This window comes from Rousettus aegyptiacus, unplaced genomic scaffold (genome assembly GCF_014176215.1).
Source record: "Rousettus aegyptiacus isolate mRouAeg1 unplaced genomic scaffold, mRouAeg1.p scaffold_m13_p_2, whole genome shotgun sequence".
Classification (NCBI taxonomy): domain Eukaryota; kingdom Metazoa; phylum Chordata; class Mammalia; order Chiroptera; family Pteropodidae; genus Rousettus; species Rousettus aegyptiacus.
In genome coordinates, this window is record NW_023416295.1 from 154,713,488 (window position 1) to 154,730,722 (window position 17,235).

The 17,235-nt window shown below is 30.7% G+C and overlaps 2 protein-coding genes across 13 annotated transcripts in view; one reads left to right on the forward strand and one right to left on the reverse strand.

The window, feature by feature from the left end:
• The window catches only part of LOC107502067 (C-type lectin domain family 2 member B), a 50,071-nt gene that overhangs the window by 19,403 nt on the left and 13,433 nt on the right, over positions 1–17,235 (forward strand). For 4 of the 9 annotated variants that reach the window (XM_036237075.1, XM_036237077.1, XM_036237078.1 and 1 more), the window contains exon 5: positions 782–892. In XM_036237075.1, coding sequence (XP_036092968.1) covers positions 782–892 — 111 coding nt within the window. Of the gene's footprint in view, positions 1–781; positions 893–1,711; positions 5,958–6,941; positions 7,650–17,235 lie in introns of those variants that run through there. The other 5 variants (XR_004955747.1, XR_004955748.1, XM_036237079.1 and 2 more) reach the window with 4 other exon arrangements.
• Positions 6,058–16,473, reverse strand: LOC107502066 (killer cell lectin-like receptor subfamily F member 1). Of its 4 annotated transcripts, XM_016128862.2 has the most exons (6): positions 15,944–16,447; positions 13,318–13,416; positions 12,291–12,446; positions 8,668–8,807; positions 8,186–8,298; positions 6,058–6,194 (listed from the first exon to the last, which is right to left on the reverse strand). In XM_016128862.2, the coding sequence occupies exons 1-6, from the start codon at positions 16,026–16,028 to the stop codon at positions 6,086–6,088; spliced, it is 702 nt and encodes a 233-aa protein (XP_015984348.1). In that variant the 5' UTR covers positions 16,029–16,447; the 3' UTR covers positions 6,058–6,085. The 4 variants fall into 4 exon arrangements, with proteins under 4 accessions (XP_015984348.1, XP_015984352.1, XP_015984351.1 ...); XM_016128866.2 differs by lacking the exon at positions 12,291–12,446 and having other exon boundaries at positions 15,944–16,448; XM_016128865.2 differs by lacking the exon at positions 8,186–8,298 and having other exon boundaries at positions 6,075–6,194; positions 15,944–16,455.

The window sequence follows — 17,235 nt, forward strand, 5'->3', positions numbered from 1 at the left end:
AATAAATACCTGATACTCATAAACGCAGTCAAAAAATTTAAGCTTTTGCTTAATTTTCGCTTATCTTCTCCAATTCTATATTTATATTTCAAGCTTTATGCTACCTGTTTGCTGACACCTTTTACAATTTATGCTAAATTTGTTGTTCATTTTAGCTTGAATTTATTTGCAATGATAGCATAATTTGTCCTGGGGTTTGTATCTTTTATTTTATAATAAGAAAAATTGGATCTAAAGACCTGAGTTCACTGCACCCATGACCTCAGTATAATGAGCCCAAATTATGACTACCAGTCCCTTTACCACTTAGTTCATATTAGAATTTTTCAATAGCAATACAGCTGACACGTTGGACTGAATAGTTCTTTGTCATAGGGAAGGGTCACTTTCTTGTGCATTGTGGGATGTCAGCATCATTTCTGCCTCTACCCACTCCACTTGTGACAACAAAAAATATCTCCAGTTATTGTCAAGTGTCTCTTGTGGGGAGCAGGGAGAAGTCAAAATTGCCTGAGGTTAAGAACCATTCGTTAATATAAACTGGTATGAACTGGTAGTTCCACTGATTATATGTAACTAACTTAATTTCAGTTTAACAAATACAGATTCTTGGAAGAAAAACTCATTGTCCAAAGTTACAGATATCTTAACTCTAGTAAGAGAGTACTGTGTCACAGCACACTATTTTAGGTCCCTAAAAAGACATTTTTAAAAGGTGTCTTTGGGCAAGGGAGAAATCACAGTACTCCTTAGTACATAGTGTTTAATCTCTCTGTTGTAGGTTTATTGTGAGAGGGAATGAAAAATGTGCTTACCTCAGTGATGATGGTGTAGCAACGGCTAGATGCTACGCAGAAAGAAAATGGATTTGTAGCAGAAAAAAAGACACAAGGTAAATGTTTCTGATGATAGACTTATAATCATTGGTTGGATAGTTTTAATTGGTAACCTTTTATTCTTTCTTTCTATATAACTTTCAACATTTGACCGCTTTAATATCATAGTCTGATAATACATCTTGATAATTGTTAAAGTAATGTTCTTCAACTGGTATTTTTACTTTTCAAATGACATGGGTCTTTGCTTTTCTATAGTAATTTAGAAGAATCTTGTATTTTCATACTCTATAGGTCAATGTTCAGAGCGTTGTATTTATAACATTATTTTCTTATTAATCTTGTATTGTTTTTATCTTTTTAAGTAACATACAATTTTTCTAAACAGTTATGGAAAATTGTTTACTATACACATTTCTATTACATATATCTGTTTTTTTGCTATTACAATTATGTAATTTTATTATCTTTTAAAATAATTGTTTCTATATAGAAATGTGACTATTTTGGGTTATTCTTCTGTTCAACATCTATTCTGAAAGCTCTCATAATTTTTAATAATTTGTGAATTCTTTTAAATACTATAAAACAAAGCATCTAATAATAACAGTTTTATTTTTTCCTGTTGTATCTATTACTTATTTCTATCTAATCAAAATAGGTAAGATTACCAGGAGAATATTAGTGGTTAATATTTGTGTCTTGTCACAAATTCATGACAATATTTGTCACATTTTAAGGAAAATGCTTTTTAACATTTCAACATTAAACTTTTTTATCTAGCATTTTTAATATTCTTATTTGCTATTATTCCTTTTTCTTTTTTTCTTTTTCTTTCTTTTTTCCTTTTTTTTTTTTTTTTTTTTTTTTGTTAGCTAGGAGAAACAAAGGAGGATTCTCCCCTTGAGCCATCTGAAAGAATTTGAGCCAGCAGAATTTTATGTTGAATTTATAGTTTCCAGAAATGGGAACAATAAATTTCTGTTTTAACGAACCCAATTTGTGTGTGATACAATGTTGCAGCAGTGTTAACAAACTCGTACATTGTACATTCAAGATCAGTTTATTTTCATTTCTATATTCCATCTTTTTTGAATACGAGCCTGAGCTAGAATGTCTCTTTCTTGCTTCAAGACTCTTTCTTAAGTTAAAGAAAAATATATCCTCCAGGCATCTCAGTTTAGTCCAGTCTAGTTTTACCTATCACAGTACACAAGTGGACAAGAGCAGCACTCACCAAATCGCCCTAAATTTGTATTGCCATATCCAGTGAACTTGCTTCAGTTAACATCTCTCATGTTTTCTCAAGCAGTATTTAACATTAATTTTCTATTTCCCCATTCTTTAAATACTGTCTTCTAAAAATTCCCGAGATTCCTTCTTGCTCCCTGACTTCTCGCTTTCTCTGATTTCAGTACACTTTTTTGCCCCTGTCAAATATGTTAGCTTTCCCATAGTTTTAGGCCTTCTTCTCTAATCCTTTTGTACTCCTTCCTAGGCAATATCTTTTAATAATTGCGGTCAATATCCACACTAAAAAATTGGAAACTTACGTATTCCTCAATGAAACTCTCTCTGAGTTTCAGGTTTTACTATCTAACTGCCTATACCACTTAAGCGTCTCCATTATACCTTAATCCAAACATGTCTAAAATTTAATTTATAATTTTCCACCCAAATAAGACCATTGTTAGTGCATTAATGTGAACCACCATCCAACTAGTTACATAAAAACAGACACCTGATATTATTCTTAACGTTGTTTTCTTCATCTATCTTTTCAGTCAATTGACAAGTCCTATTAATGTTTATATTTCGATTCATTTCTCTTTATTGTCAAAGTTTTCATACTGGTCCATCATCTCTTGCCTAATAGTGAATATATATCCACGTCCTCATATTCTTTTTCTCCTACTATTACCAGGGTAATGATTTTGAAACTCAAAACTGACCAGGTTACTTTGCTAATTGGCTTCCAATCGCTTTTTGAAATGAAAGTGGGAATCCTTACATGGCATGTATGACAATTCCTATTTTATATCCATATTTCACACCCAGCTTATCCTTTCTTGACCTTTACTAACACTGGCTTTGTTTGCATTTTGTAAAAGCATAACATACTCACTAAACCCAAAAGGTTTTTCACCTCTTGAAAGATTTCTTCCTTCTATTTAATTCTATATAAGTTTGTCACATTATTTAATGAAGTACTAGCCGAATTCAGTGACAACATCAGATCCCCCAACTTTATATTGTTACCGTTGTGATGATCGGAATTCTGGTAACACAGGTCTCATGCCTTATCACTGATGAAGAAATGAATTTCTACTTCGTGACATGATGAAAAGTATTATTTATTAAAAGCACATTTCGAAGTAAAAGACATGGCAAGCCTAGAACTGGCTAGCCACTGGAAATGTGGATATGTATCTCAGTGGGAGGTTGGGCACGGGTTACAGCCTGATAAGACAGAGAGCTATCACCCCAAGGGAGGGTGAGGTCTGCATTATATTAGGGCCCTGGTGTTAATCACAAAGGTGTTTTAAGGTGATTGGCATGTGAGGTCATTTTGATTGACATTTGGCTGCTATATAACACTTTGCCTAGTGCACATGTGCTTACCCAGAATATAGTTGGTTATAATTAGATTCCTGAACTTCCAGGAATAAACGTGGCATTAAAATGATGGTATAATAAGGCTGAGGTTGCGGGCAGGTTAAGGAGATACCTTTTGTGCATGTGTCTATGGCCAGATTAAACCGCTATAGATTTTGGCCCTCCTGTCCTTTGTCTCTGGGGATGCAGGAGGGATTCTCTAACCACCAATAAGGTGTTCTTTGAGCGGTCTTTAGGCTGGCCTTCTATTCCTTTGTTCCCCTGTTGCTCATGTCCGACTAGCTACCTAACAATATTTTCATAAGTGTTATGCAACTTTTCTTCATAATGCCTATTGAATTTGATTCAACTAATATTTATTGAACACTTATTATGTATCAGGCATTGCTTTAAGTAATGACATAACAGAAATCCAAAAGGCAAAATCCTTGCCCACATAAAGCTTAAATTTTAAATGAGAGGACAGAAAATATAATATTTTGAAAAATATAAAGAAAAGCAAATTATTTGGAAAAATAAACAGTTTTAAATTTATATTTACCCGATTCGTTATTTTATTAATGTTTTTGAATCAGGCTAGAACATAAAGGCCCATTCAAACATTGGCAAAAATGTTTACTAGTGTTTTGCTGAGGTTATTACCATTAAGGAAAAAAACTGCAAAGCAGCAAAGGATTGCAGAGATGAGGGATACAGATGTCACCTTGAAGGATAATTCTTATGACTATGTTTGGAACTATTTGACCATCAAAATAGGAGATAATGAACCATTGAACAAAATATGAAAATGGGAGTCCACAAAGATACACATACAAAAATGAATAAATTGAAATTTTAATGATGAATAAGATTCATAAAATTTAGAAGTACCTCCTGTCAAAGCAAAAATTGCATTAAACAATGTTACTCGGGGAAGAAAGACTTTATAATAAGCTATAGCAAAAGAAGAAATAAGCCAGAACTCAATCTGAACAAAAATCTACTGAAACAAAAGGCAGAGGGGTTTTTAAGAGCTGAGGTAAGGTAGAGATCATACTCCATCTGTGTTTGCTATATGACTATGCATATGACTTCATGCTAGGAGGTGGTTTTACAACTTGGGGCTGGGAAACCACTGAAGTCATCCTTTATTCTCTCACAGAAACTGAGAAATAAGGATGCTATCTTTCTTTATGATTACAATTTAAAGGGATGGCTCCCAGGTCCTTGAAAAAGACATTTCTGGGTTGTAAAATCTTAACAGGCTTTACAAAAATTTACATCTCAAAGGTGCAGAGAAAAAATTTCCGTTTACAATTTTCTAAAATAAATGCTCTTTAAAAAAGGAGGCCAGAGGTAGATAGTAAGAATGAGAGAAACAAAGTTTAGGCAAGCTGAGGAAAATCTTAAGGCCATCTTAGTCACTCCTTACACACATGAAAAATTAATCACAAAAGGAAAAGAGTAACTTGACAGTGAAGTGTGGTAGATACTACTTTAATTGTATGAACAAAATGAATATCACCAGCAATGGGACAAATAAAATTGGGTACCATCTGAAAGGACACAGTGAGAAGACAGCTTCCCTACATCACTTCTCTACCATTCCTGCCAAGGAGTCATAACATGAATAAAACCAAGAGAAATAATCCAATTCAAATTGAAGGGCATTTCATAGAATAACCAGCTTGTATTATTCAAAATGTCAAGGTCATGAATGTCAAGGAAGGTAAGAAACTTCTTTAGCTAGAAGGAAACTAAAGAGACATAATATCTAAATGCACAAAATGAGTCTGAGCTGGGTGTTTTACTCTAAACAGACATTATTGTGAGAATTCAGAAACTGCGAAGGGAGATTTAGTTGAGAGTACAGTGGCCATGTTCGTTTGTTGATTTTGATAATTGTATTGTGATTAAGATATTGTTTTGTAGGAAACATACACAACATTATCCAATGATACTTGAAATTTCATAATAAAATTACATTAATTTGGCAACTAATTCTCAAGAGGTTCAGGAAAAATTTTAACTATTTTCTGAATACATAATCTTCTTAGTTTGTGGTCATTTTTAGGATTAGATAAAAGTTTTATAAGATCTAAAGTAAACAACATATTTAACGCTTTTTACCCAGATATTCAGTTTTAAGGTTTATGTCATAGAAATAAAAGTGCTGTTACTTAAAATATTTAGAATATTAATTAAAGCATAGTTTATTTTAGCAAAATCCTGGAAAAAAAGTTCATGCTCATCAAGAAATGAATAGAGAATGTATAAATCCACTCTATGTTGCAACTCAGAACTATATAAAATTTGCATAAGGTATTACTAATAATAAAAAAGCAAAATACAGAGGAGCAGGCATAATTTAATAACATTTGTTATAAATAAAAAATAATAAAAATTCTGAACATAAATGTATGGACTTACACTGGATTATGTTATCACATACAAAAATTGCAAAGGTATATTTTAAATTGTTAACATGGATTATTATGAGGCTAGGACAAACGTAGAAGATAGAGAGAAAATGGAGATGAGATTTTGGTGATTGATTACCATTTTAAATTCTTACTCCTGAAGATTAATATTAGAACCTAATAGGCCCAAAACTTTGACTATTGATTATTCCACTGTCATTTTCTTTTGAAATTTTAATATTGACAAATCCATTTGAAAACACTGCTGCAGGTTTCAGAGTAAAGTTTGTTTTCCTTCATGGCAGCACAGCTGTTTTCTGTAGCTGGTCCTTTTATGAAGAATCTTCGGAAGGGAGAATAAATACATTGTTAATCATTTTTTTGCTGAAGATATCCATTCGTATTTGCAGCTAACATGCTCAATTAAATGTAATTCAAAATTTCAAGGCATTTCCAAATAACTTTACTCACTAAACATTATTATAGTGTCTCCGTAACTTAGTATTACTGTCTGTAAGTGGTAGAATTCTATTTGCAAATGACAGAGCTAAGAATAAATGTGTGCCCACATTCCTGTTCTAGTATTCTTTGCATTGCTCCATGTGGTCTCTTAGATTAAAAAATAAGATTAAATTACATGGACAGCTCACTTAACATTTCTTGGCTTCTCATACCAATTCATATAATGGTAATAATTATATTTGTTATAAGGGCAAATGAATTGATATTCATAAAGGACTCAGTACACAAACTGACCCATGAAAGCTTTAAATAAATTGTATATTTATTGTGTTATTTATCCACAAGGCAATATAATAAATACAATAACAAAGTTATCTACAAAATACTATAGTGTTAGTGATTTATTCTATTAGGAATTTATTTAAGTTGAGGAAGAAGTTTAAGAAAGAGTCATGAACAAGATGCACATGGTCATCGAAACTTTTCAATTAATATAAAGGGGCAAATAAGTACTGGATTTTCACATTTGGAAATACATTGTGTCCAAGTTGATGTTGGAATTCTGTATTAAACAGATTTTGAACAAAAATCCCTAGGCATGGTCTAAAGTTAAAACTCAATCTTACAGGTAGTGTCGAGTGGATTTGGCATGACGAAAAACCTAAATTGGCACCTTCCTAAGTATTCTATCAGGTAATGTGCAGTGATAGAACTCTATCCTCAGATGATACACACCCGTAATTTTATCCTCCATTGCAAACAATGACTTCAGTTGACTTCCTTAGATTGATTAATTTGCAGTGAGGTGGAAAATAAGTAATATTTAATGATAACATATGGGGGAAGGAAAAATAACACAACAGTATCATTAATTGATTACCATAGTGTAATCTGCTGTAATGAATTGCCACCAATTTAGTGGCTTAAAACAACACAAATTGATTATTTTATAATTCTACTGGTTGCATGAGAGTAAAATCAAATGTCTGCAGGCCTGTCTTTTGCAGACATGATGAGAAAATCTGTTAATTGCCTTTTGCAGCTTCTAGAGGCTGTCTGTACTCCTTAGCCATGGTTATATGACTTGGATCTCTGTGTTTGTCTGTACATCTTCTCTGACTCTGCCCCTACTTTCTTCTCCTGTAAAAACTCAGGATTACATTGAGCCCACCTGGATAATCCAGCATGAGTATACAGTCTCAAGATTATTAATTTAATAACAACCTTGGAATCTTTTTTTGCCATACAAGGTAACAGAGTTACAGGGTTTGGGGATTAAGATATAGACATCTTTGAAACCTTTCTTCTGCCTACCAACATAGGGATAAGATTTGAATTTACTGGTTTTACTATTTGTATTTATAATTAAATATTTTATTATAAAATTAATATAAGCACACGAAAACATTGATGAAAAATATTAACTCCTCAATCATTTCCTGTAATTGTGGAGAGAATTTTGGATTATTTTGTTCTGTCTTGTATTTTATTTCTCATTTATCTTTTAATGATAATCCTTTGATAATCATATAATACAAAAAAAGTATACACAGTTTTTTTTCAATTACTAAAAATGGCTGAAGTAAACAATGAAAGCTTTGAAAACAGAAGACTACAATGGTTTGGCCCACCTTTCCATATAAATTATGAATAGTTTTTAAACAATCAATGTGCAACCATTATTGTTTTCAAGTTCATTTGCTTTGAAAGCCATACTAAAATATCCATCATTATTCTAATAAACATTAACTTATTTTTCATCCTTTCAAATTCTCCACTGCCGAGAACTAATTCAGAGTGGCTTTTGGTGGACTTATGAAGATAAGTTTCACAATAGATAGTAAGTCAGATTGCTTTTTAGTAAAGACTCACATCTTTGAATCTAATGGAGAACCATCCACCCAAGTCCATGTCTTCTTCTGGGAGGTAAAGTTAAGCCCAATCCACGCATAGTTTGATTGTTTTAGATTCTTCTGTACAAAAACCTAAAAATGTGGGTAATGAGTAACTAAGTGAACATAACTTTTAATAATTCAAACATATTAAGTAAGATTTTAGAATTTTATTAGACAACTAGCACTGCATGAGGATTCTTATACTAATTAATTCATATCCAATTTCCTCACACATTATATAACATATTGCATACACATACACATACACCACTTGCAAATTGGATACAAGTATTCAGACCAGGACTAGCATGAGTCAGGTGAGGCACCGGCTTGAGCTCAAAATTTAGGAGGGCTCCCAAACAATAATCAAGGTAAATGATAATTTAATAGAAGAGTGGGAAGAAGTTCAAAGAAAGCTTTGTAGAGGCTAATGCCATAACATGATACTGAACCACTTACCATTTCCAGTTGGTCCTGAACAATTAGTAGATGAGATTTTCTCCCTAAACAATACCCATAACTGTCACTCCAACTTTTTAGCTCGTTAGAGAACCAATAACACTTTTCTTGATATTTGAGCCATTCTGATGGGCACCATCCTATAGAGAAAAGGGGAAAACAAAGAAAAATTAAATTACATATGTATCTCTAAAACTTAACAGACTACTTATGTGCTATATGAATAAAAGTGGAGCTATAATAAAATTACTCATCACAAAGTGTTCAGACTCACAAAGTGTTTAAAACATAAATAATAGTCTTAGAACTTAAGAAAATTAATTTAGTAAGATAAAGTAAAACTTGTGCATAAGGGATTTTTCATTCCATCATCTAATATAATTACTATAATAACATGAAGCTATGAAGATATATATTATATTAATGCTATTTGAAAGATTAAATGAAATATCTAAACTTTTTGCTTAGAATTCATTCATATAATGTTTTAGAATCTTTATCCCTGTTTTGTGTCTGTAAATCTTTAATATTGTCCTTTTAACATTAAAAATATCGACATTAATTTTTTAAACCTCTTCATAATTGTGAGTTCATAAAGTCTTGATTTTCTTAAAGTTAAACTGAGGTATTCTCAAATTAAAACTATCTGAGATTTTTGTCATAATAATGAGAGAAAAGTGAAGTATATATAAAAATCTAAGGGCAGGTCAATATAACTATTCAAACTTGTGGCCATTACAATTTTTTTTTAATTGAGGTAAAATTCATGTAACATAAAATTCGCCATTTAATCATTTAAAATATCATGGGTTTTAGTATATCCACGGTGTTGCGCAAACATGACTAATTCCAAAATATTTTTATCACTCAAAAATGAAACCTCATAAACATTAAGCAGCCACTACCCATTCCCCCCACATCTAGCCTTGACAATGACTAATCTGTTTACTGTCTCTATAAACTTGACCATTATGGACATTTTATATAAATGGGATCATATAATACGTAACTTTTTGTGTCTGGCTTTTTTATTTAGCATAAAGTTTTTAAGATTCATCCAATAGAAGCACATATCTGTACTTCATTCCTTTTGATAGTTATATAATATTCCATTGCATGGAGGTAGATCATTTTGCTTATCCATTTATCAACTGATGGACGTTTGGGCTGCTTTGGCTATTATGAATATTTCTGCTATAAACATCCATATATGAATTTTTGTGTGGCATTTGTTTTTCATTCTTTTGGGTATATACTTAAGATTTTGTCACATGATAATTTTAGGTTTAAGTTTTTGAGAAACTGCCAAATTGTTTCCTGTAGTGCTGCACCATTTTATATTTCTACCAGCAACATATGAACAATTTTTCAGGTCCTTACTGATACTTGTTATTTTTGTTTGACTATAGCTACTCTAGTGGGTGTGAAGCAGTTTCCCATTGTGGTTTTGAGTTCCCATTTCCTTAATGACTAATCATGTTAAGCACCTTCTCATGTGCTTATTGGACTCTTGTATAGTTTCTTTGGAGAAATTTTTTTTGTCTTTTGCCCAATTTTTAATTAAGTTGTTTGGGTTTTTGTTATTCTTGGAGTTAGTTACAAGAGCTCTTTATATATTCTGGACACTAGGTATCTATTTGATACATAATTTGACATATAATTTGCTGTTTTGCCTTTTCAATTTTTTGATAATGCCCTTTGATGAACAAATGTCTTTACTTTCTGTGATATTCATTTAATCTATTTTTTTGTCACCTATGCTTTTGATATCATATCTGAAATCATTGTCTAATCAAAGGTTATAAAGGTTTACTTATATTTTCCTTGTAAAATTTTTAAAATTTAGCTCTTATATTAAGGTCTTTGATCCATTTCAAATAGATTTTCTTATATTGTATGAGCTAGGTGTCCAAATTCGTTCCCTGCATGTGACTATCCAGTTGATCGAGTCTCATTTGTAGAAAAGACTGTTCTTTCCACATTGAATGGTTTGGAACCCTTATCAAAAACCATTCAACTATAAGTGTATGGGCTTAACACTGGACTCTCAGTTCTATTCCATTGATCTATATGGCTATCTTAAGGCCTGTACAACACTGTTTTGATTACTGTAGATTTATAGTAAGTTTTGACATTAGAAAATGTCAGTCTTCCCAATTTGGTTTTCTTTTTTCAAGATTGTTTTTGCTATACCTGAAACTAATAAAATAATATTGAATGTTCACTATGATTGAAAAAAATTGTTTTTGCTATTCAAGATCCTTTGTAATTCCATAAGAATTTTAGGATCACCTCATCCATTTCTGAATAGCAAAAAAAAAAAAAAAAAAGACCATTAAAATTTTGATAGGAATTCCTTTGAATCTGTAAACCATTTTGGTTAGTATTGCCACCTTAAACAAACTGTTATTTATGCATATAATGAAATATTCAATAATAAAAAAATAGTGTTGATACATCATACAACATGTTTGAACTTCCAAATGTTATTAAGCTAAGTAAAAGAAGTGACATAAAAGGTCAAATATTATGATTTCTTTATATGAGTATTCAGAATAGGTAAACCATAGCAGCAGAGCGCAGATTAGTGACTTCTAGGAACTGGTGGGGACAGGGGAGCAAGAAGGGTAATTAGTTATTATGTATGTAATTTCTTTTTTGAGTGATGAAAATGTTTTGATACTAGAGTGATATGGTAGTTGCACATTTAATGCCCTAATACCACTGAACTGTTTAATTTTAAATGGCTAGCTCTACCTTAATTAAACAAGAAGAAAAAAGTAACAGGAAATCACTATTTTGTAATTTGATGTATAGCATTTAGACTAATGAATATTTAATGGTGGTTATTATGATTTCATTTTATCAAAGCTTTCTTAACTAAAAAGTTTGCATTATGATACCCAACATTATGAGGAATTAGAATGTAAAATATGTGGTAAAATTACAGTATTTTAATTGGTTTGGGACTTGTACATGTATAACAGACAGATAATTATAGTAAACCATAATATAAATGATATTTTTATATGTGATAAAGATGAAAATACAAACTAAAGAATTAGAGAAAAATCCTTCATAAATAATTATAAAATAAATTAATCTACACCTTCATCATATATCATACTATAAAATAAATGTCAAAAACTCAATGTTAAAAAGTTAAACTAAACTCAATGTTAAAAAGTTAAACTAAAAAAAAATCAAAAGTAGAAGAGATCGTTTTCCTAAATTCTTTATGATTGAACTTCTAAGCTTAAAATCATAATGGATAATTTCTTAGATATAATTACTTTGATCTATTTTGTATTTCGAAAGGATAAGTAAAACATAAAACATTTACATACTGCCTTATTATTACAATTAAGTTTTCATATTTGTATGCCTCAATTTGATTTTAAATTTTTAGAGAGAAGAACATATTTTTTATGTTCTGTTTTTCAGCTCTCCTCCCATTGTAAAAAAAATTTAAAGAATATATGAATGAGGTTTAGAGTGAAAAGTTAATTTATATTGAATCTTTGTTTGTTGATTTAATTCATAGCATACATGTTCAATAAGATTTTCAAACTTAGAAGATCTAAAAGAATAAAACGAATATAGGCCAAAGCTTTGAGAGATACCTGTATGGTCGGTAGCTCTTGAAATACAGTGGTCTCCATCTTTATTACTTAGATTTCTTCTTGTGTCACTGTTCATTTTCAGGTTTCCAATATCATCATGCTGGATGATATTTGAATTATTACCTTTTTGACATTTTAGCAACACTCCCTGAGAAACTTGAAAACAGGATTACAAGACTGAGTAAATGTCTTCTCTGTGCAATATCTCAGAGACAAATTCTTTAGATTGGTTCTGATGATTGAAACAAGAAATAACTGAAGGGATAACTTGAAAGTTTCTCGTTTATTATCATATCTAATGAAAAATAATTTCAAATATTACTTAATTAATTTAATTATAGAATATACATTTGTTAAGGGTCTATTCTGTGCCAGGCATTGTCCTAAAAACTGGTGAGATGGTAGTAAATAAAGCAAAGTTCCTACTTTAGGGAGTATACATGCTCATGTTTTCTTGATATTTTGCTAAAAGAGATGATACTGTGTTTAGGCCATTCTACCAAAATTAGTTATCTAAAATCTGTTTCTTCTGCTAGAATATGAGATTCCTTTTTTTTTTAACTAGGTATTTGTAGTAGTGTTTGAAATATACTAGTTGCTCAGTAAGTATTTGTTAGACAAAACTGATACTAAGCTAAATACAACCTCGATAAAATGTATAAAAATGCTTAAGAAAAATTGCGGAATTCTATCTATTCACAAGTATCTGACCTATCAAAATATATGGTTTCCAAACATACATAGAATCTCAAACACACACACACATATACATTCTCCTTCTTATCAGACTGTATGTGCTGGGGACAAGATACCTCTCTGATTTGGCTGCATGTTAAGTACATTATCAGGAAGTGCACCACACCGATCTATACATAGCCACTCCCTAGTAAACCTTTGTTAATGTAAGGAAGTGTGAACGACTACAAAAAAGAGTCAGAAGAAGCAAGTGAATATTTTTCATTTAAGAACTTATCATTATATTTATCATTATTTTTTTATATTTATCATTAAAGAACTTTTAACTTACCCAACAGAGTTAAGGAGAGCAAAGTCAAAACCAGAATAGCATTTACTATTCCAGATACTCCCAAAAAGATTTTATACCAGTGCAACATCACAGAACAATCTGAAAGGTTAATCATATGAATTAGCTTAGAAAAGTACGTTCTTAAGAAGTGATAGCAGTTGTAATAATAGAACTGTATGTAATATTAGCTTTAAATTTTCAAATATTAGGTAATCAAAAGCATAAGACCAAAGTAAATTGAAAAATACACATTTATTTTATTTAATAATGATAATACGCTGATGGTCAGAAGCTATGATATGTATTACGTTGACTATTAAAAAATTGCTACTATTTGACATAATTGACCAATGGAAAAAATAATTTTAATACAAACACTTAATAATTCTCTAAACACGCACTCACATGTACACACCCACACACATACATGCTCTCACATATGCACACTCAGGTATATGGGCATGTGCACTAACAGATATACATATATATTCACATAAATAAATATTTTCTAATTAATCATTTGCTTTAATGTAACATTCACAAGTCATTTTGCCTGTATCATTTCCTAAGGATATGAATCGAAACTAAATATGACTGCTGGTATGTGTTATTTTAATCTGAAAAAGTCCTAAAAGCCATTCTAACCCATGTTAATAATAGTGCTTCAAGTTCTGATTGGGTTGTAAACTCCTATAGAGTGACTACTGTTTTATTTTTCTTATATCGACACTGTTAGGTTGAAGATGAGAGTGTGCACTCAGCGATGGTTATTAATCAACAAACCGATACCATTAGACAGAAAGTAAATACTCTCATCCAGTGTCTCAAGTATACATGTTGTTATGTTTTCAACTTCATTATGAGGATTTGCATTGGTGGACAATGGTTAGTTTATATTAAATATATGAACATCTATGATTTATATAATAGTTTATGTCCTTATCAAAGATAATTTTTGCGAATGCGTTATAATAATCAGTAAAAAAATACTTCTCATAACTGCGGCTATCCTTATTGTTTGGTCAATAAACTAAATTATTAATACTGAAATTTATAACCTGAATACTCTTTAAACCTGTGGAAATAGAGATAGTGCATTTGAAGTTGTGAAACTCTGTCAAGATAAAGCGTAATAAGCCACATAGAACAGTATTCCAGAGAATTAGTATATAGCATTTTTCTTATCATAATACTGACAAATATAGAGAAATAAGATTTATCAGAATTCAATTAATAATGTATACACTGCATTTCCTAGATTATTTTTTAATACTTTGATACATTAGTAATGATAACCAATAGTCCCAAGAATTCAACATGTGAAAAAAAATATTTATTTATTTTTTTAAATCAAAGAAATGATTATCATAACATATTAGGAGGTAGCCAAGAAAACACTTAAAAAGATAGATATACAAAATGGTAAAATCTTATGGAGGGACATTTGGAAAAAAACTAGCAAAATTATATAGGCATTTACATTATCACCTAGCTATCTCTCTTGTAGAAATTTGTCCTGGTGACATATTAGCAAAATATGAAAAGACATATGTGCAAAGCATTTCAATACTATTTCTAATGGAAATATAATTTTAAAAAAGTAAACATCATAACTGTCCATCAATAGGGGGACTAGTTGAATAGAGTGAAAGGAATATGGAAGCTGGATTTCTGGGTGTTGGAGATATCTTGAAGTAGCTTGCTATACAGGTTTGACTTTGAAAATATATAAATATTTTACATTATTATAAATTAATAATCAAATTGTGTAATATGTATTATATATAATTGTAATTACAAAATGTTTACTTATACATAATTATAAAGTAAGCCAAAATTTTAAAAAGTAATCCTTAATAATAAAATGGAATATAAATTAATAGACCTTAACTGAAGATTAAGTTAGCGGCTTAATTGCAAGAAAAGAATTATTTCAAGTGATTTTAAAACAATTTGAATGTGCAAGACCATTGGAACGAATACATACGAAGGACCCACAAAAAACCCTGCAAAAAACATTTTAATCTGTTTTTCTAATGTGTAATTAGTAAATTATGACTATTAGCTTATACAACTTAAAAGTAGAAGTTACAAATTTATTATTTGTAGCTTCCTGAGTTCCTTTTCTGTACCAAAACACATTTGGACTTCCGAATGACATCTACAAATTGAATATGAAAAAAGTTTACACAGAGGAGCCGCTATATTGTGTGATCTTTCGGGTTAATATATCTATTTTCCAAAACAAATTTTTCCTCTTGTGGAAAACATATTTTAAAGTTTTTGACAAGCCCAATTAAAAATAAGAATTAAAAATGCCATATTTTATATTTCCAGAAAATCATTTAAAAATTATATGAGACAAATATTACTTTAAAAGCAAAAAACTGTTAGTCTCACATTAATAAATGAAAGACAGAGACAGAAACAGAAAGATAGAGAGACAAGACAGAGATAGAGACAAGGAGAGGGAAGCACCAAAAAATAAAAACGATATAGTTCAAGAACAGAAAAGAATAGAATATTGGAAATTACCATCCACGCTAATATTCACATTGATATTAACCCATACTAAATCCATACTCATACTAATCCACATACTTGGGAAAAAACCTGAATTCCTTACCTTTAAGTTTAAGTTGAGATGTTTGAGTTGAACTTCTTTTTTTCAACTCCAGATTCAATGTCATGTATCTTTCTTCCTCTTGCATCTTCAGTGTGAGTGAATGTGTATGTATGTATATGTACGTTTGTTTTCTTAACTATGATATATAATGAGAAAATAATAATTCTGATGCTAATCAGAGATTTGTCCTCAAAGTACTATTTTGTTTTCAGGCTGTCCACTCAGGGTCCCTACAAGGGTTCACAGTTTCATTTTAGGTGAAAACCTCAGAGGAAATGTTTTGTTTCTCATGACCTAGATAACACATAACTTCTCAACTGTCCACCATGTATTGAATTTAATATTATATTTGTTCTTTTAAAAAATTTCTCCTGATAATCCCATAAAGTCGGTCAGGGGAATGGAAGTTTTAGCCCTTTAAGAGTTGAGTTAAATCATATATAGTTGCCTTTTTTTAGCCTAAATACGTAAATTTTCAATTACACTACCTAATATATTGATACTTAATATAACTCCCAATTACCTGACAGTTAAATTATTTTCAGATCCTAAAACAACATTGATTATAAATTATGCTAATAATATAATTATATGATTTGTCAAAAAAAATCCTGGTAATATCTGGCGTTCTAAAGACATCCTAAATATTAAAAAAAAAAAAATTCAAGAACTTAGGAAAGAAACCATATTTTCGAATGACCTTTTTGGTAATTGAAGATACTACCCAATATTTATGAGGCAGGGCAGAAATTTATTTGTTCATTTGTTTGTTTGTTTGTTTGTTTGTTTCTCTTAGTTTCAGTGAGGTCTAATTTATGTCCCATGAAATTCACTTATATTATATATATAATTGGATGAATTTAGCAAATATATAAATGTATATGACCATTACCAAATCTAGTTTAGAACTTTTGTATCACTCTAAAATATTATTTTCAGCCAAAACTAAAAAGAGTAATATAATTCTGGAACTACTAACTTTTTATGTTGAAATAAAATCATTTAAAATTTTGGTAACTAGATTCTAAATCTCTGGTGATTGTAGCAACTCTACAATGGAAACCAAAAGACGTTAGCCACAAGACTGTCCTAGTGTTGGCTAAAGATTAAGTAAGAAGGCAAAATTTGGTGAAGGTATTCCATTAGGGGAAGGAAATGTCTACAGGGAGAGCAGCACGGGGGAGCTTTGCACGTCATTCTCTGCACAGATTTATTCATCTCACCATCACAGTAGCAGACTCTTCCTTTAAGGCCTCACACAACCACTAGAGAGCACTAGTTCACAAGCAGAA